The sequence below is a fragment of the Phymastichus coffea genome, unplaced genomic scaffold (genome assembly GCF_024137745.1).
Source record: "Phymastichus coffea isolate CEN01 unplaced genomic scaffold, Cenicafe_Pcof_1.1 PCOF00036, whole genome shotgun sequence".
NCBI lineage: Eukaryota > Metazoa > Arthropoda > Insecta > Hymenoptera > Eulophidae > Phymastichus > Phymastichus coffea.
In genome coordinates, this window is record NW_026706847.1 from 75207 (window position 1) to 101108 (window position 25902).

The following is a 25902-nucleotide window of genomic DNA, read 5'->3' on the forward strand; positions in this document are numbered from 1 at the left end:
TCACTTGACAGAGCGGACCGAGCTCGCGGACGAGGTTGACGAAGTCGCAGTTTTAGTGACATCGGAGTCGCTCGCAGCACTGCCAGTCCTCGGTGGGCTCGGCGTCGTCGATCCGCCACGCTCTTGGTGTGCCTGCTGGTGCTGCTCGGTGGACGACGACGTCGATCGGCAGGTGGCGTGATGACCGCCGGCTTCCCAGTCTCGGTGCTGGCAGAAGGAACCGCAGTAGCGCGCGATCCCGCAGCCGCCGCAGGTTTCCAAGGCTGCTCGGCCGCAATTCCAGCAGCTCTGTCGTTTCGCACGTGACCGATCATTCCAAGTTCCAGCGGCGCGCAAGCAAAGCTGGCAATGGGACACTCACCGATCCTATCGCGTTGCCGAGGTGGGGCTCCTTGTCCACGTCGTCGCTGCTCGACGAGGTAGCGGTGACAGCCGCGGCGGCGGACGTCGCCCCGGCAGTCCTCGCCGACGAGGCAGTTGTCTCGGCCAGGCGCAGGAACGAATTCGGTCGGATGACCTGCTGAGCCGTACGCTGCTGCTGCTGCTGGCTGAGCGGCAGGTTGTCGAGGTAGCGCTGACTTCGCAAGCGCTCGGTCGCGCGCGACTCCGCCATCGCCGCAGCGACCGCTCGCTGCACCTCGGCCATCGCGGCCCGTTTCACCTCCTGCACGGCTTCCTCTGCAAAGGCGAGCGCGCGATTCGAAGCGCGATTTGAAGCGCGGCCGACAAACGAGCCTGGCGAGTCAATCGTCGCCCCTTACCGGCGCGTCTCTTCACTTCGGCCACGCGGTCTTCCGTAGCTCGGATGGTTTGCGCGACGATCTCCCCCGAGAGTCGCTTGAACGTGCCGTCTCTGTCCGCCGCCGTGGCGTTCTCGCCGTTCGACTGGGCCCCGTTCGTCTGCGCCGGGGTTGGCGCTTGCAGGCTGCTCGTGGCGCTCGACGCTCCGGTCGCCGGCGCTGCCGGACTCGTGCATCCGCGCTTCTGCAGTATCGCCAATGCGCGCTTCGTCTTCTCCACCATGCCCAGGATGCAGTTCAACATCACGTGGATGTTCTTCCACTCGTCGTCCGAGCCGCTGTGCGCCGACGCTGAGCTCGATGCTGCTCGTGCCAATCAAATAAGCAATCGCGTTTTTTCAACATGGACCAAGCGACGATCCTCTTTTTGTTTTTATTTTACAAGCTTTCAATTGTGCACGCGTATATATGGCTATGAGGATCAAATCAAATCAGCTCACCGGGCGTACTTCCGTGAGCGATAGTCGGCTGATGGGAGGGTGGCAGGTGAGACTGCGACTGGGTCAGCGGGCCGTAACTGGCGCCAGCTTGCACGAGGTTGGGGACAAGCGGATGACCTACCGCCGCTGCCGCGACCGACGAGTGCAGGGGCTGAGTGTACCAGCAGTACGGAGCTGTATCTGGATGAGCTGATTGCTGCTGCTGCTGCTGCTGCTGATGATGCGACAGATGTGCCAGATGGTGATGCTGCTGTGGTTGTTGATTGTGATGGTGAGAGTGCGATGTCCATGGATTGGCAGAGCGCTTTGCGTATGGCGGGCCCTCGTCGAATGCTGCACCGTTCTCGTAGTAGCTGCTTACAAATTTGGATTGATTTGGACAATTGCGTGTTGTGATGGGGGTTTGCTCGTTCTTCATTGCGGAGAGGTATTTTGCGAGCTGGCGATTGCAATAAAACGACGAAAGATGAGCTTTTTTTTCAATAGATTACGAATATTACGTTTACTGAGTCACTACTAGGTGTCAGTTTATCGATGCATTCATAATAGTATTGTCGAATGTTGCCCCATCTTCTTTGAAAATAAATTTAACTTTAGGCGTCGTCTTTCTTTTTCCTATTAGTGTTATTGTTCGGATTCGTACGTCGAGAAGCATGTAGTTTTGCAATTCTCTCACGCGAATGTTGAAGTAAAACTTTTAATTAATATTCTCCTTAACTTCAGTCTCTTTTTGAATCTTATTAAAAACTTTCGATCGCCGTTGAAAGATAAAAAAACGGAAAAGAAAGTTACTCAGCTCTATGCGCACCTGACCTTAGAAATGTTTTCACAAGACCCGTGATTAAAGGAATGCGGATAGGAATAAGTATTTTCTCGTAACCCTCTATCCGTCAGAGAAACAGAGAGAGAGAGAGAGAGAAAGGAGAGAGAGAGAGAGAGAGAGACAAAGCGCACAGTGTTGCAAAGAGCTGCAAGTACAGCTTTGTCATGGCAAGCGAGAGAAGCTCGCGGAAGAGAGAGCGTTGGCTGCAGGGATCAGTAGGTGCAGGTGCGGACGTGAGCGCAGGTGCGCGTCGGTAGAGCTGGAAGAAAAGGCTTGGTGGCGTCGCGCAAGCGAACCCGGCCGTGTGACTGGCGTGAAGTGGTGGCAGCACCCACAGACCCAATTCAATTTCGGAGAGAGCTGGCGTGCGGCTGGCATATTAGCAGGGTGCCGATAGGCACTCGAAAACAGCGCTCGCGCGCAACTTGGAAAGAGAGTGAAAGGGTGAGAGAGAGAGAGAGAGAGAGAGGTTAAGGTACGGGGGCGGCGCGTGATATATGGAAACGTCAGCGGCAGACGTATCGAGAGGACGCGAAGAGCGAGCGAGCGAGAGAGAGAGAGAGAAGCTGCCATCCAACGGCTCTCTCTCTCTCTCTCTCTCTCTCTCTCTCTCTTTCGGCATATCTGGAGCGAGCGTTTTGTCGCCTTCGCCTCGCCGCCTTTGAGCTCCGCGAGGGTGTGCTATTATATGCGCGCACAACCTGCCCTCCAAGGCTTCCTTTTTTTTCTCGCGACGTAGCAGCTCTACTCATTAGAGAAATGCGATTTTGCATTCGAAGCACGAGCTTCCAATGGGAATGACGAACATTTCCAATGGAACGCGCATACACGTCCAAGAGTCTCGACGGGCTGTTTCAGTGATCAATGCGCACCGATCGCTGGACCGGAAGCAGTGGATACGCAACGATAGATGGCACGACGCGCGAAAAAGGATCGTGACGCGAAACTGATATATAGATATATATAAATGCATATAATGCAATTTATGGATGGGGCAGTGAAGTGCGCATTAAAAACGAGTGGGGGCGAGGGCGCGCGGGCAAGGCCATCCCGCGCACCGGGCAACAAAAACCGCGACAACGCCGGCCGCCAAAGCGATGGCTATTACGACGCTCGAGCGCGCACCTGCGGCGCCCGAGTGGACGCCGGCCAAGATTTTTCGCCGCCCTGCGGCTTGGCAAGAGCTCGCTCACTTTTTCCCGATTGATCGGGCCCGAAGACACTGTCTCCACTCCCGCGCTCGTTGCCCGCGCGCCTCTAATTTACGATCGCGGGCCGCCCACGCAGCTACGCCTCTCTCTCTCTCTCTCTCTCTCTCTCTCTCTCTCTCTTTCGGGTGCGTCGTTCGATTGCTCCGAGACGACCGCCTGTTTAGCGCGCTTCTCAGCGCGGAACGACCCGCTACCTGATCGACTGATCACTGTTGACTCGGGGAAGGCTGCGCGTGTCTCGTCACAGACGCCGCCCGAGCTAGACGCGCCGGCTCGTTTTAACGGGATTGGCGGCGAGCTGCGTGTGCCGCCGGCAGCAATAGGTCGATCGAGCGGCGACGTTTGGTACTCGCTGATTGGAAGATCTTTCGAACAGAGCCAGGCCGTGAAGCCGTCTGAGCGCGAGTTCTTTCTTCTCGTATGTTTGTAGATTCCGTCGAGTTGCGTTTGTTCCGATTGTCGTCCGATCGCGGTCGAGGCGTACTACTGGCATTCCACTGGCTAGGGCAGCCAAAGTGGCGTATCGTCTCAAAACAACGCGAAAGAAGCTAGAAATCGCAATAAACGAACTTATCAGGAGGACAATTATGAGTTAGATAATTGTCAGGGGCCATAATAAATTGAATGTCATTTGGTGCATTAATCAGCTGGCTAAATAAGATCCCGAACATTGACCGGCAGTGCTGGCTGGTGCGCACGACCCGCGCGATGCCAACGACGAGTCTTTTTGACGAATGGCACGAGCGCGCTTTGGCAATCGATTGCCCTTCTCACCGTGCGTTCGGTTTGTCAAGCGCATCGAGGCTGCAGTTCGCCTACTTTGGGGTTTCGCGCGCGCTTCGACGCGACAGCCTCTGACCAACGACACGAGATTCGGTGTAAAGTCGATACTCACAGCGCGTCGGAGGCCCTCCTCTTGAGGCCGTGCGCAGCGGCGAAGCCGAGGTGCGCGGCGACACTCGGCGCCGGGGTGGAGGCGGCACTGGGTACCAGCGGTCTCATCGCGCTGGCGTAGTGATGGTGGTGCAGACTGGCACTGGAGACCACCGTGGGCGGCGGTGGCGGCGCGAAAAGCTCGACCGCTGACTCGGTGAGACCCACAGCTTCGAGGATCGCGCTCTCGTTGGCACGCAGGTACTGCGTGCACGTCTGCCAATCAAAACCGATGATTTGCGCCTAGCTCGACTCCACTGTCGGAGCGCCGCCTGCGTTTGCTTAGGAGATGGGAGCTCGCTCGAATATGGAGCAACACTTGCGCGCATGTTGCCACAGGTGGCTACATGCGCACGTGTATCGCGAACGCGAGCCCTCGCAAGTGTACACGTCAGAGAACTTGTGGCCCGGTGCGCCAGGCACCGCTCCGCGGTGGTTTTCCGCGTCACTTGCCGGTGCCTTTCTCTCTTTCTCTCTCCCTCTCTCTCTCTCTTTCGACGAGTCGAGCTTTCGCCGCGCGCGCGCAAACGCAGAGTTGCGAGAGGAACGTTGATACACCGTAATCAATCTACGACATCGCGTCAGCGCGCGGACTACGGTCGCTCGGCAAACAACGGCACGCGATCGGACGCCGAGCCGCAGCTGCAGCGAGCGAGAGATGGAAACGCGGCGCAACGGGCTTTTCATAAACGTCCGCGGAAGGCCAATCAGTTTCGTTTTTAATATTCGCGCCGGGCGCTACTTTGTCCGCGCGCCGCTCCGAGCTTTCTTAATACTCGCTCGCGCGATTTATCGCTTCTAATTCAATATCGAGAGAGAGAGAGAGAGAGAGAGAGAGAGAGCGCGCAGTCGGCGTCGCCAGCGTCTCCCTCTGCCCTCCGAGGTCTCGCGCGATGAACGCGCGGCCAATCGATACTTTCGCGGCTTTTCACCCGTCATTTTCTTATTAGCCGAGCCCCGAGCGCTCGACGAGGTCGAGCTTTTTACGACTCTCGGGCTAATTTTTATTTGCCATTTCGCGCGACTCGCGCGCGTTTTATCTTGGGAGGGGAAAGAAGGGCGAGCGGCCCGTATTTCACGCGCGGCGGCTAGGTCTCAGGTGCGAGCGTATGCTTTAATCGACGATCAAGTAATAATCCACGGCCGAACGTTCCGGGCGCACTCGCGCCGGCGAGCTTAACGAATTCGCGCGTAACCCACTTTCACGCGAGCGTTCGCGAGCCCGACGCGACGCGCACCGCATTAATCTTCTTTTTGGTGAAATACGTATCATTGGCGAATGACACGCCAAGGGTGCGCGCGCGCGCGCACAGGTGCGGAGGAGCGACAAAAGAATACGTCGTTGCGATATCGCGACGGCAAGGCAGCCAGGCAAATGTAAATGTTGCGCTATTAATTTGCAATTCGTTATCCGGCGTCGCCGTCGCCGTCCAAGCTGATGCTCTGCGAAGAGAGAGAAAGAGAGAGAGAGAGAGAGAGAGAGCGAGAGGTCTTGAGACGCTCTGCAACAGCTGGCCACCCTACGAGCGGCGAAGGCCCCTTCTGATATATACGTACAATTTAAGTAGAAAAGCGGCCGCCAAGCGCGCCAGCTTTCGCAGTCATTTCGCTGCGCTGCCTCTAGCGCCGCGGCGATCTCCTTCTCCGATATTATTTTTGCCTCTCTCGAATGCGTCGCGCTCAGGTGACGCACTCGCTCTCCGCACGCCCCCCCCCCCCCTCCCAGACCCCCGCCCCTTTTTATTGTTCTTTTGAGTTAATCGCCACGGCAACTCGCTTATTGCCCCGCTCGCTAATCACGCCCGGGCCGATCGTTGGATTTGCCAAGCATCGCGAGTGCGCTCGGCTGCAGCGCTTCTGGCTCCGAGGGGATCCAGCGAGCGCGCGCTGCGAGAAATATTTGCCCGCGCCGAGAGCTCAGGTGCGTCCTTCTTCGTCGAGCGCCTACGCTCTGTTTACGAAGCGTTCAGCCGCACGCGTATTCGGCGGCTTGTACTTCATACTTTGAAAGCTCGGGCGATTTACCGCTACCGATAAAAATGCCCGTTCTCAAGTAAATTTATGCCTCCTGAACTATGCGTAGGTTTACGTCGATTTGCAATTGCTTCATAAAAATGTACTATAGTTGCGAATTCACGTTAGACGAATTGCCAGTGGCTGTTTCAACGTCATTCCGAGAAGAGCTTCGCCGTTGTTTTATACGAAAGCGAGGAATGCTACTTTTTACACGGCGCACAAGTCCAAAAAGTGAGCGACGCGACAAAGGAAGTACCGTCGAGTAGTCGTGGTGGATTTTTATAAAAGAACAAGTATACGAGACATTTCGTACGTAGCGACAATTGATTAACTGCAAGACTGCTAACTCCGCGCGAAATCATCCCAAACGAAGAATCTGAAATTAAGCAAGTTGCCTTGGCGGGCGTGAGATACATCTGGTGGCGGCAGTGCGGCGAGGCTCTTTGCGCGCTGATTTACGGCACTCTGGGCTAGTAACATCATAAAGCATCCAACCCTCGTGAGGTCAGTCACTCGCGGCTTTTATACTCGGAGTGACACGGAAAGAAAACCGTCGTTTCACTGCGATCGAAGGCTTATGCTCACGCTCCGGCCAAAAGAAATCTCAGCGGAAGCGCGAGACGCCGGGTCAATTGATTTTATTGTCGACGAATCTCGTTCATCGAAATGAAGGCCGACGTTATTGTTCCCGAATTTCTGCGTCAGATGTCTTTCTCCCACTGCTAAACGACGCCGAAACAAATCATTCGCGACGCTTTGTCCCGGCGCGCCTGTGCGCACCAGCTCATTGTTTGAATTAATTTCGAATTGCAAAGTGCACGGATTTCTTTTCCATTAGCGAGCGAAATGTAAACAGTAAAAGGGTTTTCGCAGGCACTCCAAAGGATTTAATTAGAGCCCCCCTCTTTACTCTCTCCCCTCTTTTTTTTTCTACTCACTTGGTTATCCGTTCTGGCAGCTGTGCTGAGATCCCGCTGCAACGAGGGCAGATTGTGCTTCAGGTACGGCAGCACAAATCCGCGCAGAGGGAAATTCGTCGCCTCCTGTAGCGCCGAGTGGAATTCTTCGGCCGACAGAGATCCACTCTGCGAGATGGACAAGAATTTGTTCACGCGTACGGTTTTTTCTTTCGAGAGATTATCGCGAATTGTGGTGTTCGATATATTGCAGTCGCTCGTTCCGTAAACTCACCAACAGATTAAGCACCAAAGCTTTCACACTGCCACCCGTGTCCGGCGATATATCTGTGGCAAACTGTACAAGGGTGCCGAGTAACCTTCTGAGCTTACTGTGCGCCGTGAAAATAGCCGAAATACATCGAGCGCCGGAGGTGCCGTTAGTTTCGCTTTTCGGCTCGTCCAGTCGATGATCGTTGGTCGCCGCCCCCGTGACGTCCTCGCTCGTCTGAGATTCACTTTTGTGGATTTGCAAAGTTGCGCCTTGGTCGTCACTTTCCGGCGAGCGGGCCGAAGAGGACGAGTTGGCGCGCGCGGTTTGCGACTTCGTCGGTTGGGCGTACTGCGAGCTTGGCGATGACGATGGCGAAGGTGACGAGGATCCACGACTTTCCGTACCGTTCGCATCCTCTCGTGGTGGAATTTTGTCGCATGTTTGCGCTGTAACATACAGTTTTTGAAGGTTCTTTCGCAGCGAAAGTACTTCCCGATGATTCTTATGTAAGGGAATTTGCTAATTTATTTCAATTCCGTTAAAGGCTCGCGCAGCAGGTGTACTTTCGTTGTAGTCTGGACACCGCACCGTAGCGGGATACGGTTACGTGGGCAAAATAACACAAGGTGCATAGTATTAATGCCGTGTACTGCCAATTCATTTCTTTTTGTTTATTGTTCAAAAATTATCAAATTAATTTATCAAACGATAATGAACTATTTTCTCGACTAAACGCTTCCTATCGAGTACAACAGCATTTTCTCAAATTGAAAATGAAGATTAGACCATGTGACAGCAAAGCAACCCGATAAGGGGTTTAATTCGCTTAAATAAATAAAAAGAAAAACCAAACCAACGTGGAGAGAGAGAGGACTGCGTCAAACAATCGCACGACAATGTAATCTGGCATCTGAAAAAAAGCAGCAAAACGCCGTCAGGATTAAAGAATACGCGCTCGATCTCTCCTATTTTTTTTCGTTTCTTTTTCCGTTTTTGCGCGCGCGCGCGCGCGCGGTCTTTTTCCCGGGCAGCCCCGACGCGCACACTGCTATTATGTACGTTATCACGCGCACTGCCTGCCGGGTGAAGGGGGGGATGTATCTGCTCGCGGCAAACAATGAAGGGCTGGAGTAGACACGCTGATAACGGAGGCGACTTGCTCTCGGCGAGAGAGAGAGAGAGCTTATTATACGCGGCCCCGCGGAATATAATGATAATAATGCGCTATGCTGCTGTAAACAACGCGCAATAAGCCCAATGACGATATCGCGTAAAAGTCCTGCTGACGAAGGATAATCCGATTCCCTCGTGCGCAGCCGCGGCCATCCTTTCTCTTCGGGCAAGTCGGCTCTCTCGTTTTATTTCATTTTTTTTCCCTTCTCGTCCGCATGCGCATCGATCCTCGATCGATCGTGCACGGTTGCACGCTTGCCGCGCGAGGTCCCGGCGCGAGAAGACCGTTCGCGCGACGTCCCATTAAAAGCCCGCGCGCGCGCTCATTTGGGTTTCATTGCCGCGTCCACGGACGAACGCCGTCTCTCGCGATCGTTTTGGCACGCGGCGCAAATAAAGCCAAGCCTATATTCGCGTCGCGAGGGCAATTACGCGCGCTCGCAATAATTCAATCGGGATGCCCCCGCGGATGCGCGGCCGAACGATAAATATGTCGCTTCGGAGGAGCAACGAAGATCAAAAGATCGCGTTAGTCGAATGACGACGTCGGCGGTGAGCGCAATAACGTCTTTCAGCCGCGCGGTCGAAACGTCGCCGGGAGCTGGGCGGAAAGCGCACGAGAAAGCAGATCGGGAGCTGGCACGGAGAGAGAGAGAGAGAGAGAGAGAGAGAGAGAGAGAGAGAGAGAGAGAGAGAGAGAGAGAGAGAGAGAGAAAATAGCCTAGAAGTTGAAACGGGATAGAGCGAGCCTGTGCTCGTATAGAAAAGACGCGACATCGCGGAGGCGGCGGCGGCGGCGACGGCACCTGGTGCGAGCAGGTAATTACCTGTAGCCAAGCGCGCAACTTCGCCTAGCCGTAAGCCATCCCGCGCTTTTTGTCTCTCGCCCCGGCGCGCACCGCTCAATCATCTCCCTCGGCTCGTTTTACGCTGGCGCGCGTATGTGCGCTGCAGCTGACTTGCGCGCGCCTTTCGCGTTTCGAACCCGCGCCCGCGACAGCCGTGCTACGCGCCGCTGAGTAGGTTGCGACACACCTTGCGGGATATTTTTTATACGCTGCTCTGCGGAAATAACTCATTTTCGTATAATGATTGCCAGCTATGATGTGATTAGTCGTGCGAGTGAGAGTAGCTTTTGAAGTCGGGCGATGCCGCGAGTCTATAGTTATTACTGAAATTATCATTAAGTGGTCGGTTCAGCTCCAAATCTATCGCATTTATTCCAGTTTTAAAGACACTTCGCAATTAACGTAGTTCACGAGATGAAAATTGCTGGATGACTTCGTTTCGATAATGACGTTGTGAATTGCTCAGCGAGGACTGCTTCTTCTCCGTTCAACTAATCATACCGTTACACTTCACGTCATGTTTTCAGCCTTAAAACCTTATAATATCAACAATTAGCGGTTAGCTTTCCATTAGTAAAGGCGCCTCTGGATTTCGTATTATATTAATTTTCAAAAGCCGACATCTGCCGATGGTGTATCGAACGAACAATTTTCCCGACCAATCCGGACAACGAAGAATTTTAAAGAGCCGTATGTAAAAGTCATTTCGACCAAGTGCTTTTCGCAATTTTTGGAAGAGATTCGCAAAATCCGCGTAAAATAGTACGTAGGTGTACGTATGTCCTAGGGACAAGCGGCGAGAGGGGGGTGGGGAGGACACGGTTACGGAAATGCTAGCTTTGGCTGCAGCGAGCTTGCGTAGCTGGCGCCACTCTCTATGTCCCTTCGGCCAGCTGTTACTTCCCGCAGCGACGCTCAGCTCTCTGCGCGCTTTTATCCCACTTTTATGCGTTGCCGTGTGCTGGCTGCTGCCGCCGTCGCCGCTGCTGCTGCTGCTCGCCCACCGCGATAAGACGCCCTTAAGCTCTCTCGGGGATTTTCTCACGGAAGTGCTGTTTGCCTTTGCTTATACGTGGCTGACGTTGTTTCGTTTCGTTTTTTATTCGTCGTTAATTTTTTTTTTCGGAGAGCCACTTCATGCAAAAACGTACGGCGTTTTTAATCGCTAAGAACACAGGTGCATTTGATTACAGCTCATGCATTTTTTTTTCATGAATTTGAATTTGCAACTTAAAAATTTTCAAATCATAGCAAAATTGGACTAGTCAATCGGCTACGGTAACTCGATCGCAAAACTACAAGTATATAAGAATATTGAGAGAAGAAGCGAGAAAACGAGATGAGGCAATTGATGCGGGAAAAGAGAGCCTGCACAGCGTACCTTTGACCGAAGCTCGCTTCGCTCGCAAGCTGTACATACAAGACCGAGCGGGAAAGCGCGCGCACAAGGCTGAGGATCTCCGAAGGAAGTAAGTACGGCGGGACTCAGCTGTCGCCTCCTAATTGCCGGGACAATGCAACAGATGGCTTTGATCGCGAGCCCCCTCCCCCTCCTGCTCGCGTTCTCTCCATCGTTTCCTCACCTCGTCTATCTCGCTCGCTCAACGCAGTTTCCTTCTTAGCCTGTCTCCCTCCCAGTCGCACTCTCCATCCGGCAAGTTCGAGTCAATCTCCCGACCCGGAAGGAATCAAGGGATAAAGAATTCCGAAAGACGCGCGGGCGCGCCAGAGACAGCTGCGGGCGCGGAGACGTCGGCTGATTTTAATAAACGAAAAGTTTAAATTGAAAAGTTGGGAGCTCGCGCGCGCGAATAATGCGGCCGCGGGCTGACGCTGCCGTATTTCCTTGGACGCGAGATTTGGCAAGAGGACGGCTCGCCGGCAGCGCGACTCCGTTGGCCCGCTCGCGATAACGAGCGACGCGGGCCGCGCGGGCTGACCCGAATGGCGCGGTCCGACGGACGAAACGGCCCGTCGCTCTCGCGCGCAAAGTATGCGCGAGGGCAAAACCACAGCGGATAATCTGCGCTTGAGCAGCGGCGGCGGCGACGGCAGTCTCCCCGCGGCGGCGAATTTTGGGCTTCCACGCTGCCGCCGCCGCTGCAAGCTCTGTCAGTCAGTTTCTGGCATGGCGCGAGCGCGCGTACGCGCGCTATCAGCGGGGCGCAGGAAAGTGTCGGACGTGTCTTATCGCGTCGGCGCCAGGCACTGCTCTGCTCTCTCTCTCTCTCTCTCTCTCCCTCTCTCTACCCACTCTACGGCGACGACATCAGCCTCGAGAGCGCGCTGTGTGTGCGCTCGCGCGCGCGTGTGTGTACACGCTGCGCAAAGAGGAGGCAGAGGAGGAGAAAAGTATCGCCAGAGCCTGAACGCCTCTGATACTGTGCACCACGTGCCGCTGCCAACCGCTCGCACGTTTTATGTTGCAGGTTTATTTTGGTCCTGCGCGCGAGCTTTTCGTTTAATTACTTTTTTTCCCCCGAAATCATGGATCGAAAAAAAGCTCCCCTTTCACCGGGCGCTTTTCCGGGACCGTCCGTTGCGAGGCCTATTTTTTGCGGAGGAGAACGAGTACGATAGCGTTTATCTTGCCAATGAAGCTGCATTTCGTTTCACATAGAATTTTTCAGTTCTATACGATTTGCTGTATTTTCAGCGTCTTGCGCAAAATAAAAACAAGCGCGATAGAGCGAAACGAGGAGCACGCGGTGCAAGTATGCTTTTATATTATGAATCACAGAAATCAGTCAGTCACAGTCCGTGCCATTCGAAAGAAATGACCCCGTACGCACGGACACTACGTGATCTGTCGAAGCAACGAGACGCGAACAGCTAAGCCAACGGAGCATTCTAATAATCCAGGCACGTGGTCGCGTATACAAATAGAGGAGGCTTTTGGTACGCGCGCGCGCGCATTCATTGGGAAACGAGTACTCGAAAGCACATCCTCATTGGGGTAGCGTCAACCCTAAAATCCGCCGGCCGATATCCCCCTCGAGAGGCACTTTCCGAGCGAACAGTGCGCGCGTACACTTGTCTTTGGAAGTCGCATCGGCGCGGGCGTTTTACTAATCCGAGAGTGCGCGCGCGTCGGTGGCGACGCCTGCGGGCAGATAAGTGCCGTGCGGGTGCCCCCATGGCGGGGAGAGAGCAGTCGCCGAAAATCACTCGCGGGCGGCTAACTGTAGCCGCGCGGCTCGAGGACGTATATAGATTTCGTCGGCCACGTTATACGCCTCGACGTCGCGGCTCGCGATCGGCTCTCCCGGAGCGGCGAGCTGACCTTGCGCTACTCGGTTGGGGCGCCTCGACGCCACAAGGAGAGAAAGTATATACCTTTGGCTCGGCTCTTGAGATCGAGATCGACGGGGAAAGCGTCGCCGGCAGTGTGCTTGGCGACCGCGGCGAGTTCGCTGCCGCAGTTGCTGATGGTAATGGTGGCGATGGCGCCTATCCTCGGCGGCGGCGACGACGAGGACGTGACCGTGACGGGCGCCGACGAGCCTTGCTGGATGAGAGTCGGACAGCAGTCCTTGGCCTCTTCCTTGACCTTGATCTTGTGCAGCACCGTGGTCGCGCCGCTGCTCGTAGCCACTCCGCCGCTCTCTACTTTCATGTTGCGATCGCTGGCTCGTGTCAGACTGAAACAAGCGCACATGTGCGCCTTCGATTATCGTCGTTTCCATTACTTTTTTTTTATTCGTAACGTGTCGATGCGCAATGGCCGGCTGCTGCTCTCTCTCTCTCTCTCTCTCTCTCTTTGGGAGCGATCGCGCATTGTACCGGACGAACCAACGATTCCGAATGAGAGGCGAGCGTGAAGAAGGCGGCTCAAACGACGGAATAAAGCATCGCGAGAAGAGTCCGAACGAGCGAAAGATGAGAGCGCGCGCGCGCGAGAGAGAGAGAGAGAGGGAGGGAGGGAGCTGGGCCCTCGGGATCGCGCAAAGAAAAATCGTGACGCGCCGCCCGCGGCATTAGGCGAGAGACGCGTGAGGCACCCGTTGCGCGATTCGAATTTGATTGATTCCAGAGCGCCGGAGCGTCATATACGTGCTCCGGCGGATTTGTCCTTTGAGCCCCCGCGTCCTGCATACCGATTGCCCTTTTAACCAGTCCGCCGGCGTCGCGCGTTTTCCCATTAGTTTTGCCAGGCTGCGATGCGCCGCCCGCTTAATCACTGCTTTGCGTTGCGCGCGTTCTGCAAGTGACAACTTCTTGCCCCGATGCGCTTCGTCAATGTTTTTCAAAAACTCCTGGTGATTCTTTGTTCCATTGTTAGTCGATGCCTTCGTTGCCACGGCCTTATAAAGTCGTTCATCTTTCCGTCGATAATGAAGCAGGTAAAAATATATTTTTTAGTTTCTATCAATTAATGTTACCAATAAAAGAACATGTCGTTCTAAGGGCATTGTGCAATCCAAGAAAGATGCTGAACATGTGAGAGAAATGGGTTGTCGTAAATGGAGCCTACGCTTTGAAGTATCATGTTGCTTTATACTCATCATTGAGAAAAACGGTAGTTCAGTAATTGAAAGAATCTTCAATTAATAATATAGATGGGACTTAATTGAGATAGTCTATTATATTGCACGGTGAGATAATCATGACGTCGAATAATGGGCCACTTAAAATGTGTCGTACAACATATTACAACTAATTTGAACTCAAATCGGCACTTTCCGTACGTCTATCCGTGAATCAACTGCATTGGTTAGCCTCGTGAGGTAAACACCGAAGCGTCAGCTTATGCATGTTGCAAAAATGAACTACTCAAGTCACGAATAGGCATGACTCGAGTGTCGATTAAAGAGTCGGTGCGCTATAAATAATCAAAGATCATTTATGCTATGTAATACTATAGAAACTTTCTCAAAACGTATCCGCGTAAACAAACGATAAAAACGAGAAATGCACGCTAAAAGTCACACGCTTCCTTTCTTCCTCTCTCTCTCTCTCTCTCTCTCTGTCTCGCTTGCTCATCGACATTTACACGATCCAGTCATGGAACTGCTTTATATCCCCTTGTGGACAAGCTCGTCGTGATAGAGAGCAGAAGAGGATGGTCCCGCAGGCGAAATTGGAACAGGCGCGGTCGGGTGCGAAATTGCGTAAAGAGCACCAATTCGAAGCTTCGTGGTAAGTTTCATTTGAAGATATGCCGATCAATTTTCAATTGTTTCGAAAATAATTTAGGGTTTAACAAACATATATTCAAAATGGATCAAAGTTAATAATTATTTCTTACATTTGTATCAACTGTAAATCAAAATACGTACAACTAATTGTCACTATAATCATTTAATTTTGCAAGTAATGTAATGCATTGAGATTCTTATTTTTTTACCGTGAATGTTTAAACCATAGTATCACAGAATGTCTGAAGCACTGACGAAAAGAGAAAGTGGAAAGACGATAATGACATTGCGAAGCACTGCTAATCAAATTCGACTGAACGATCTGCTGGTGAAAAGGAACCTTAGTCAAGTGAATCGTTGATGAACAGATGTCCAAATTTATATCTTACTCGGCTTGCAGCGCCGATTTATTAATGCAAAACATCGAAGATCTGAATTAAAATGATTTATTTAGCATATTTTCATAGCTCCATCTCACGAATGTTTATTAATCAATTTAGTGATGAGTAATAAATGACGCAAGGATCCTTCAATTGGGAAAACAATATTTGGTAAAAACATAGAAACATTCTAAAGACTAAATCATTTCTTAACTCTTTATATTATACTCGCGACTAACATGGTATCATTTTCTATTGTTCAATGGTGCCATACATGCTAGGGTTCAAGTAAAAACAGATGAACAAATCATAATCTCTCTAAGATTCGTGAAAATACTGGTTCTGCTATAAACGAGGTAGTTGAAAAGAGTTGCGTGCAGAAACGACTTGCAGATGCAAACGCTAGATCTTTTATTTTGGAGTGTTCAAACGAATTGAAAGATTAGCCTTTTTAAACGTCATGTTTAATAAATAACGTTTCTTTCATAAGTATTTCTCATGATCATAAATAGTACAGCTTGATTTTACAAAATTTTAATATTAAGATATAATTTCACATATTCACCGTTGATTGCAAGAGTATTTCACGTCACGATTATTCGAAAGAATTGTTGAGTAGTAAACTTTGAAAAAATTCCTGCGAATCGTTTACATTCTAAAGATTCATATCACGAAATCTTATTGAATTTTTCATTTTCTAACTGTTGGGGTTATGTTTAACAATAAAGTTATCGACACGCAACACCAAGTAAATTGAAACAATTACCCCACGTTTCGTTCCACGTCTGCTCGTCGAACGGCGTCAGCGTGCCATATTACTCTAATGCTCGCGACACCCGATAATCCGCATCACCGACGTTACCGGTCCCGACCTCGTAAGTCTGCTCGTTGCCCGTCGACTGCCCACTTCGGCAGCTTCCGTCCGCACGCATCACGCTCGCTTTTTCTCTATACCCGTCTCGGGCGGATTTTTCGGACTGTTCTCCGCGCCCCGTCGTGCTTCGCAACTACGAGGCTTTCTCGTTGGCAATGCGCGAATCTCACAACGATAGAACGGCCGTCGTTAACAGAGACCTATGAAATTCTTTGAACGAAATTTGCAACAGTGAAAAAGTCGACGAAACTCTTTTTCCCGATAAAGGAAAAAAATGTCACTCGTTATTGCAGGAGCGCGAAGGCTTACGCTCCGTGGATGTTTTAATTATGAAGACGACTTTTCAAAAAGATCCAGTGATTACATTTTCTTCTTCCTTTTTTTTAGCTTTTGTAGCTTCATTGACGATAGTTGAGCGCGAGTGCGGTTGCACTCTCTTTTCTGCTGACGCAAGTCAAAAGATCTGAACCGCACACGACTATTTTGACTGGACGGCTGTGTTTTTTCAGTTTTCCGTCTGCGACGTGAGCTCTTTATCTGCCTTTGGAATTTGAAAATTTGTTTAAATTACTTTTGTTGATGCCGATCTCAGAGCCAGTCATAACAATCGGCGCTTCGAAACTGCGACTTATTGTACTTTTAAGAGATGTGAGTCATACGAGTAAAATGTTACCGTTTACCATTCATCTGAAAAAATAATATAAGACATCTTCGTTAGCTACAAAAAAATAGAGCTGGAAAAGAATCAGCAACTCGACAATGCTGTCGTCGAAGTATCTTTTGCGTATAAAAGAGGAAGGTGAAATGAACAAGTTTAAGGAAAAATTAATTATTCAATGATTAGTGTCTTATTCTCGCTTTATAAAGATTCTACCCTAAGTATGCTATTATCAATAAAACGTCTTCTAATAATGAAATTCGAAACAAGCTTACAGTCCAAAACACAATCTCAACTTTTCTATGTATAAATATCGATAAACATTTGATTAATCCAATATTTGAAGCAAATTTATCAAAATAATTAATATAAAACCACTTGTGAAATAATGTTACAACTTATTCGTTTCAACATTTGAAAAATACAATCAAAATATTGCCGAATTCGAAAAAAAAAGTTAAATAAACGAGGCTTGACAGTCGGTTAAGAGCTTAGCCAACGCAAACAAGCTGATCGTCCAGCTCCTCGCCAGCGGGAAAGTGATAAACGTGCCACAACGCAAAATCCGTGGATTTCCCGGTGAAACTTTAATCAGAGCTTTCACGAGCCAGGCTTTTTCCCTCTCTTGCTCTGTCGCGCAAATAATCGAGGCAACTGTGCCGTAGAAAATCACGTCTCACCAAACTCATTACAAGCTTCCTGAGCTTTGGCAATTATTCGCCCGATATACAGAACCAAAGTGCGCGCGAGGCCAATCGAGAGCTTTTTGCAGGCGCGGAGTCGGTCGCGCGCGCGCGTCAGCCGGTGGCGCGCAGGCGGCGCGTTGCGATGCTATATTTTTCTTTTTTTTTTTTGCTGCGCCGGTTCGTCGTGGCTGCTTGCTATTTCGATCGGTGGGCGCCGTTTTCTCGCAGCTGCAGTCTCTCGGTTCGCGCGCGCGCGCGAGCGCGCGGTAATTAGAAAAGTTCGAGGCGACACTTGGCCCTATGTAAAAGTCACGTAGCCACGGGCCAAGAGAGAAAGAGACAGATTGCAATATCGCCCGTGACTCATTCTCTGCGTCGCCGTGCCATGTGCGCCGTGCATACACTTATATACGCTGTCAGGATCCAGATGTGGCAGCGCTGCTGCTGTGACTTACGAAATCCCGGCTGTCGCCGCCGCCGCTAGATTCCGCAGATGAAAAACATCTTGCCGGCAAGTACACACACACACACACACACCGACATACACACGCACGCCGGGTGTGCGCCAATCGATCCTCGACCCTCCGCCGCCTCCTCGCGATTTCCCGTCTCGCGAGCGCCCACCAGCCAACATCGCAGTCCGCATGTGCGCCTGTTTTCTTTTTCTCTCTTTCTTCTCCCTCGCCTCTCGAGGCAATCACTCTTTGCGCGCACATGCCAGCTTCGCTGGCGCTGCCGCCACCCACCGCTGCTGATTGCGGATGCCTCCCCGCGCGCGTTTATTAGCATTTTTCGCCCCCCCCCCTTCCTCACCCTACTCCAGCACCTTCGCAATATTGGCATTTATTTCATTAACGGATGGACTTAATGCTTTTCTTTCGATGATCGATTATCTATTTCGTATTCCGTTGATTTACAATTGTAATTTGTTCCAGATAATTTTTTTAATTTAAAAGTTTGATTAATTCAAGCATCGAATGCTCATTGCCCTTGACATTAAATATTGTGAACGAATGTTTGCTATCCAACTGAAATCATGCCAGTTCATAAATTTTCATAATTTTTGTAGTTATTGATAAGCACTTCGTAATTTTTATTGCTTGTAACTAAATTGCCGACAGACAAAAAAATGAAGGCCTCGATAGCAGTGACGATTCCTAATTTGCGCGCAGAATTTCGTGGAAAAGGAATTCGATTTAATGCCCAGGATTTAATATGAAAATACGCCAGTCGCTGACTTCTCGCGTGACGTCCATTTAAATCCTAAAAATAATATAACCAGAACAGCTGTTATCAGACAGACGGAGAAAAAGCGAGACAGGCAGAACAGTGCGTCGAACGCATTAAAACCTTCGCAGGCCACTCGACCGTTCTAGTTCCGTCATTCACGACAACCGCAGTAACAACAGCACAGCAGCGGTGAAACTAAAAACGAACCCTTTAAGTGTACTCGGCTAATTAAGTCACTCGATGAAAAAAAAAAAAAAAAATCGCGGTCACAATAGTCTGTCCCCTTTTATTTTACGTCGTCGAATGAACCCTTCGGTAATCGATCGCCGCCCCTTTTATATATACACACGAGCCTTTTTAAACGGGCGCGCTCGCAGCGGCAACAGCCTGGCTTGTGTTTATACATATGTTCCGCACATGGCGTGCTGCTCGAGGAGCTTCTCTCTCTCTCTCTCTCTCTCTATCTCTGACTAAAATTTCCAATATTAGAACGAGCGCGAGTGAAAGAGAGAGAGAGAGAGAGAGAGAGGCCAGATGTCTGACTAGGACTCGACTCTTCGCCATCGCTGCAGCTTCATTATAAAAATGTCACGCACAGTCGCGCGCGAGCGCGAGCTTTTATCTGACTTGGCGCGGGCATTGTATACGCGATAGCCCTGGCTACGACGACGTCGCAGCCCTCATATTGCGTAATCCACGTGCCCTCCCACATGTGACGACGGCTAATGCAGGTGCAGCCCACCCGCTGCCTATTATGCGAGGTGCATTTTACAGTTGTCGCTGCTGTCGAGCTTTCGATCTCTGCCGCGTTTTTCCATCGGTGATATGCCGTGCTGATAATTTCACATTGGGCTCGATTGATCCATGCCCCATTTGCGCTTCATGTTTTTTTTTTTTTAAATTTTAGTTTTGTACCGTTTGAACGTTGTCGTTGCCATTAATTATGTCGCGCTTTCAATGACGCTCGCGGTCAAAATTATCGTGGCGAGAGATGATACATGCTGGTACTTGCGAGAACGATTTATATATTTATCAACTCAATTTGTCGAAATTCAAATGTATTATTTGCACAATAACGTTATTCAAGTGGTGCACAAACCTTTCTCGTTTCCAGTCAGTATCCTATCCTATCCGATATTCGTCGATTATCGCCGCGATATCAATTTCACGTTCGATTGTAACGTAATTTTGAAAAAAGTGGTCGATGGCGTAGCAAGTTGCGTTGTAACATTCCAATCGAAGAAAATGTATTAATTGTACGAAAGACACTTGGGCAAATGTCGCCTTGCGAGTAAAACTTTTCCGGTCAACACTTGTGTACACGTTAAACAGATGTTTTCGTTCTGCGGAACGTTTTCATCGGTTTCGAGACAAACGAACGTATCATTATGTATTTATGAATGAACTGGGGGCCGTCATCACACGCACGCACATTCCCCACAGTTCGTGCTCAGTCGATTGAGCCAAATTTCATAGACGAAAAATGCGCGATGAGCATATACCGCAAAAGCAGTTACACGTTCGTTTTATTTATTTATTTTTTTTTCGAGAACACGAGAAAGCTTTGGAATAGCGGAAGACGCTTAGCCACAATATTGATATTTTCGCAATGACGTCAATGCAAATTCCATTTTTTTAATCATTACTATTCGAATAAGGACACAGTTGCTATGATCACGGTGTCTCGCCGCGGTTATCCAACGAGTCAGTGGAAAAGAAGAGAGTCGATGGCAAAAAGCACGTCGAACGAATAAAAGGAACAAAAGCTCGCGCGGCGTTGTACATCAAAGCTCGAAACTGCTATAACTGATCCCGTTGTACATAGCAGCGGCGGTATTAGCGGTGTTGTAACTGACATGGAAACCTGGTAGCGACAGGGCTCCTTTTTCCTTCATTTCCACGAGTAGTAGCTCGCAACGGCATGATGAACGCAGAGCAGCAGCGCCCGAAGCGCCGAGGCGAAATTGTTTAAACGGGCCGCGATGAATTGTGTTATTCGTCGGTGGTTTTCGAGAGAGATCATCGACATCGACGTTCGCGCTGCTGCTGCCGGCTGCTCTGCGATGTCAATCAATCGGGCTTCAACGCCAGACGTACCGTGAAAAAAAAAACTTATATATATATATATATATATATATATATATATACATGCGCGCTCTTTGTATTGCGGTTTTGAGCGCGAAGCCGCACCGGAATCCCAGAAAGTGAGACAGAGCCATTCACCGATTGATGATGACTCTCTCGCCGCTGCTGGCGGTACTCTGTCGTTATCAGGTGTGGCCTTTTCATTGTCTCCTCGTGAATGTCTACCCACTCTTATATTTTAACCGATTTAAAGCTTAGCTTTTTTGACTTCAATGAAAATGATTACGATTATGATTCTAAGCCTTATTCTATTCCCAATTCTATTCTCTATTATTAACAAGTTATTCTATTCTTGACCAGACGCTGTCAAGAATATAGGTTCAGCAGGAATTATTATTATCAAGTCAAATGTAAAATATCGAATAACTGACACACATCTCGCAAGCTTTAATCAAGTTCATTAAATGGATATTTTGTAATGGTGTGGGTGTCACTAATATGCCTTTTAGCGGAGACTTTTACAATGAACTCACAATTCCAAATTTTCGACCGTACACTTTGAAAATGTTGTGTATGACAAATTCGAATATATATACACTCGCGATACTGTAGGCAGTTAGAAAGCATTTAATCATACTTTAGTTTCCTAACCATTATTCATTTGAATTGTCAAATGAATGGCAATTTTGTAAGAAGCTTACTGTTTATTTATTTCGAATAAATAAGTAATACGCGACATAAATAATTGATGTAAAACTACTACAAATTTTCTGGACACTCGCAAAATACAAGGAAAAGGAAAGAAAAAGGAAAAGATATATATATATATATATATATATATATATATATATATATATATATATATATATATATATTAGCAGCGGGTAACGAGTGTCGCATCGGGAAAACTGGGGCCGCAGCAGGCAGTCGGCTGGCGCACAAGATTTAGTCGAAGGCCCGGCCGCACTCGAGCAGCCACACACATAGGCGGCGTTCCCAGCAGCGAAGAAAAGCCGCATGTGTGTCGGGCAATATCGAAGGAAGTTCGCAGGTGCACCCCAAGGCTACAGATGGTCCGTCAGCGCGCGGCGCAAGCTCTCGCCAGCTGTAGCTCTTCGAGAGCTTAAACCGCGTGTACACACATCCGCTTCGAGGAAGGAGGAGGGGGACACGTTCGCTTCTACGCGCGATCGCACGCTACGCCGCTCCGGAATCCAGATACGCCTCCAGAGCCAGCGCCAGCCGTACACGTGCTCGAGCTTTCTATTTTCCCTTCGACTGTGGACTCCCCCCTCCCCTCTCTCTGTCTCTCTGTCTTCCGCCTCCGGAAGTGTGAGAACGACCTTGTTGTCTTTTTTCGGCTACACTGCTCGTCTCCGCGACGCTCTTTGTCGATTCTCATTGCTCTACGCAGGCGTCGGAACTCAGCTGGACTAACGTTGCTGAGTCGCAAATCGCGTGGCGTCCTTGCGAACGATCGCGAGCTATCGCTTTCGCGCCGGCCGGAATATCGATAGCACGGGTCAATCTGTGATCTAGCGACAGAGCGTAATTTGCCTGAACGTTCGCTGTATGGCAGGCAGGAGGAGGCGCGTAGCCCAGAGGAAAGCAACAACAGCGCGAGCGGCAAACAGCTCTAAACAAGTTTCGAAACCTCCGCCGCAGAGCGCCTCAGCGGATCCAATCTATTTTTTCCGAAACTTCAAAAACAAACGCGCGCCTCGCCCGTGCACTTTCATAGCAATGGCAAATCTTGCCCTGGGGGAGGGAGGGGGTACGCTTCGCATACGCAGAGCCTTCGGCGGCAAAAGAGAGTTTTCATTTTCGGTAGTCGCATACAGCGCACCGCTCTGTTTTTGCATGGAAGTCAAAAACGGCGTGCGCGCGCGCGCTTCTGGTGGTGGCGGCTGACGTGCACCTGCCAGAGGTGCGCAACATCTGCGCGCAGTCGGTGTGTCGGGTCTGGGACTAGCAGAGAGTAGGGAAGCCCGCGAGTCTGGATTTCCTTTGAACCGCGAAAGCTGCCCGTAACACCTGACTGGAGAGAGAGAGAGAGAGAGAGTCGACGGACGCGTATGTGGCAGCTTCGCGAGGGTGCTGCTCGTAAAGCTCGGCTCGAGAGAGAGAGGCAAAGATTAATAATATAGGAAAGCCAAAGCCCACCAACCAGCCCCGACAAACCTCGCTCTCTCTCTCTCTCTCTCGCTGTTCTGTTGCCAACAGCTAATCGATATAATACTTCGGTATAACACGCGCGCACAGCTAAAAGCTTGCCAGTCGAGGAAGACAGCTCGAGCTCGAATCTCTGTGTAAGGCAACTGGCTCTCGTAATCGCTTTCATTCGTCAAAAAGCTTTGCCAGCTCCGGTTTTGCGTCGCATTTCGCGTGTTCGCCGCGCCCGGTAACGCCGGTAACGGATGCCGTGTGTCGAGTCGAACCGAATGTCTTTCGATCTGTTTGATATTTTACTTACCAGCCTTCGACTGATGTGTCGATTGCCACTGACTCTGCCCCTCTCTGCTCGGCCTTTTTTTCCCTTTTCTTTCTTGCGTTGTTTATCGATGAAGCGTGACAGTTATAGAGGCGGAATTGAATTGAAGTCCGTTAGTACTTGTCAACAATGTGATTATATCGTCGGTGGCTTTGGCTTTTTCGTTAGATTAGTTCTAGCGAATGCCACAGTTTCGAAATGGAAAAGAAAGGCTGCGTCAGTCCTTATGGATATAAATCAGCTTTACTTTTTTATGATTTGACCTAGTTATCTTGAGTTCGTTCCATTATCTTTATTAATTGGCATAGAGTACGCTAATAATATATGATTGTTTTTGCTTTTCTAGTTTGTTGAATGACACAATTCGGAATTTCCGAAATAGCAAATAATAATATACTTTTCGGAATTTAAAAAGAAACTTATTTTCAATTTTTGTTCGTGGATAGCTTTAGAACGTAAAAATAAATAAGAAAAGTAATATTCATTGAACTTCGATATGCATTCCCAATTGAGTTATAATTTGAAATGCAAACATTTGCCAAAAGATTATAATTCATAAGATTATAATATGTGAATTATAATATGCTTGGCTAAATAATACAGCAATAAGTTTCTCTCTTTTCATTTTAATTTTTTTTATCGAAGTTATCTTATAAAACACTTCTTAAGGTAATAGCAAAAAGAAAAACATTCGGTTAAAGAAAAACTCGAATAAATGTATCGTTGATTGTATACTTCAGGTAGTGACCACTTGGTAATATGAAAGTTGTTTTCCTTTTAATAAAAGCGTCAATTGAAAAAGTCTGTCAAGCGACATGGAATGAAAACAGCCTGACAGAAGCATACACACTGTTTAAAAGCTCAAGCTTGAACCTATCAAGTGCACCAGCACCTTTCAAAGGCCGATTATTCATTCCATTAAAATTCAATTAACGAAGAGCGAGAGCGAGCTAGCGAGAGGGGGGAGGGAGAGGCCCGTATGGAAAAAACGAGTCTAGCCAAAGCAAAGACTCGGTAATTATATTCCGCGAAAATACCGAAAAAGAAAGGTTCGTCAATAGCTCGATAATTAAAGCGGAATGTGCTGCTGCTGGCGGCACCCGCGTACGGGTGCAAGCTCCGTTAATCCGCAAGCGCGCGCTAGATGCTCGCGCTGCCGCCGGCTCCTTGTCCAAATAAATGGGGGTTCGGATGCGCGAAGAAGGAGTGAGCCATTGCAGCTGACGGCTCTACGGGCCCGCACCTATGCGCCCACGCTACTACGCTCTGATTTCGACGTCAATTGTTTTTTTTTGTTTTTTCTTCTCTTCCCTCATCTTTTTCACCTTCTTTACTTCTTTTTTTGCTTTATAATAATAATTAATCGAGTGTCGTGTTAGTGCAAGCTCTAAGCGTGCGTCCTCAAACTTTTGTTTTTATTTAATAAACCCTTCTCTTTACGATGAAATTTCACTGCGGTTCGGTTTGCAAAATAATTCTATTGACGAAGAATTGGTTGAACTAAGCAAGTCCAAAACATCAAATTACAAATCATTCAATAGTGTATAAACTTTTATATACGACTTCAAAATCAGTTTGAATTTTAAAAATATTAAAGTAAAGCGCGTGCAATAGGATTTTCATGTATGACGTTTCAGTACAACTCGGCATTTCTTAAACGACGTAATAAAACTATGCATAAAATTCAAACTATAAAATTGAATTCCAAAACACACACTGAGGACCATTTTTTATTCTCACTCTGAACTTTTGAAAGTAGCTGAGATAATCATTAATCTTATGCTTTCTACCGATCATTTGTAAGTTTTAGTTAAACACAAAAAAAAGAACTAATATATTGTTAATGACATTGTTTGTCTTACTTTAGAAACTTGGTTTTACAATAATTCATTAGGACAAGTCATCAGCTTATGTCTTCTCCAATTATTTAATAATTTAGTAATGAAACAGTTAAAAAACTTTAGAACCAGTTAAATATACCTTATGTGACAAAATGTTACAATCGAGCATTAGTTTGCTAATGAATATTAATTTTACCGAAAATATAATTGCGTAAGATCTAACAAACCCAAGTAAATTGATATCCGAGCATTAGCATTATTAGAATTAATCTCTGCCGCCGTAATTGAAGCATCACCTTACTTTAACATGCATTAATCTTAATGTCGTAATGCATCGGAGAGAGACTCTCGTGCGTCCCCATGACAATTCCTGATTCTTTTCTGACGTTGCTGCACGTGGTGCAGCGCGTGCTGGAATACCCTGGAGGCTGTCTCGCTTAGCCAAGCTTTCGCGAGCTTAAAGGTTGGCGCGCTCCTGGGACTTGTCAGCCCTTATTTCGAATCCGCGGGCGACCCCCGACAGACTGTTAGCTTGGTTGTCGTGATTCGTCAGTCGAGGCTCTTTCGCTTAACGTGTATGTATAATTGTATGTATATGTCGTTCGTATCTTCGAACGCGTCGCTCGTATTGATATTGACCGAAGTAAATGAGTTATTTGAAAAACAAGTACTCACCGTTTCGAAATTGCAAGCGGCCAAATCAGCGATACTTTTCACCGAAGAATACCGCAGTACCAATCATCGGATAATTTGCTCCATGTATTTACAGCTGTCATTGTCGAACGGACAAAAATAGATAATAAATTCGACGACAATCCAACGAAAGAAAATAAGCGACACTGCCAAACGAGCAACGTAACGACACTCGCGCGATAATGAAAAAATAAAAACGAAATAAATAAACGAACGAACAAACAAACAAAACAACAAACAAACACAAGTGGCAGCGGAATTCGGATGGTGTATTCGGGCGTGGATCAGCCGCAAACGAGGCGACAGGTACACCTGGCGATATTGCGTTGTGCGCGCTGTGCGCACAGGTCCGACGTAGGTACGGCGGGGCGTGAGGGAAGAGGTGACGCTCGCGCTCGCCCGGCTGCCGGCG

The 25902-nt window shown here is 49.1% G+C and overlaps 1 protein-coding gene across 4 annotated transcripts; it reads right to left on the reverse strand.

The window, feature by feature from the left end:
• On the reverse strand, nucleotides 1-25902 carry LOC131663537 (protein CBFA2T3). Of its 4 annotated transcripts, XM_058934002.1 has the most exons (11): nucleotides 25803-25902; nucleotides 25473-25566; nucleotides 22939-23131; nucleotides 12751-13055; nucleotides 7415-7839; nucleotides 7162-7308; nucleotides 4170-4423; nucleotides 1241-1593; nucleotides 762-1103; nucleotides 362-678; nucleotides 1-288 (listed from the first exon to the last, which is right to left on the reverse strand). In XM_058934002.1, exons 4-11 carry the CDS (start codon nucleotides 13028-13030, stop codon nucleotides 1-3), a joined length of 2406 nt encoding a protein of 801 aa, XP_058789985.1. In that variant the 5' UTR covers nucleotides 13031-13055; nucleotides 22939-23131; nucleotides 25473-25566; nucleotides 25803-25902. The 4 variants fall into 4 exon arrangements, with proteins under 4 accessions (XP_058789985.1, XP_058789984.1, XP_058789983.1 ...); XM_058934001.1 differs by having other exon boundaries at nucleotides 22939-23006; nucleotides 25473-25888; XM_058934000.1 differs by lacking the exon at nucleotides 22939-23131 and having other exon boundaries at nucleotides 25473-25888.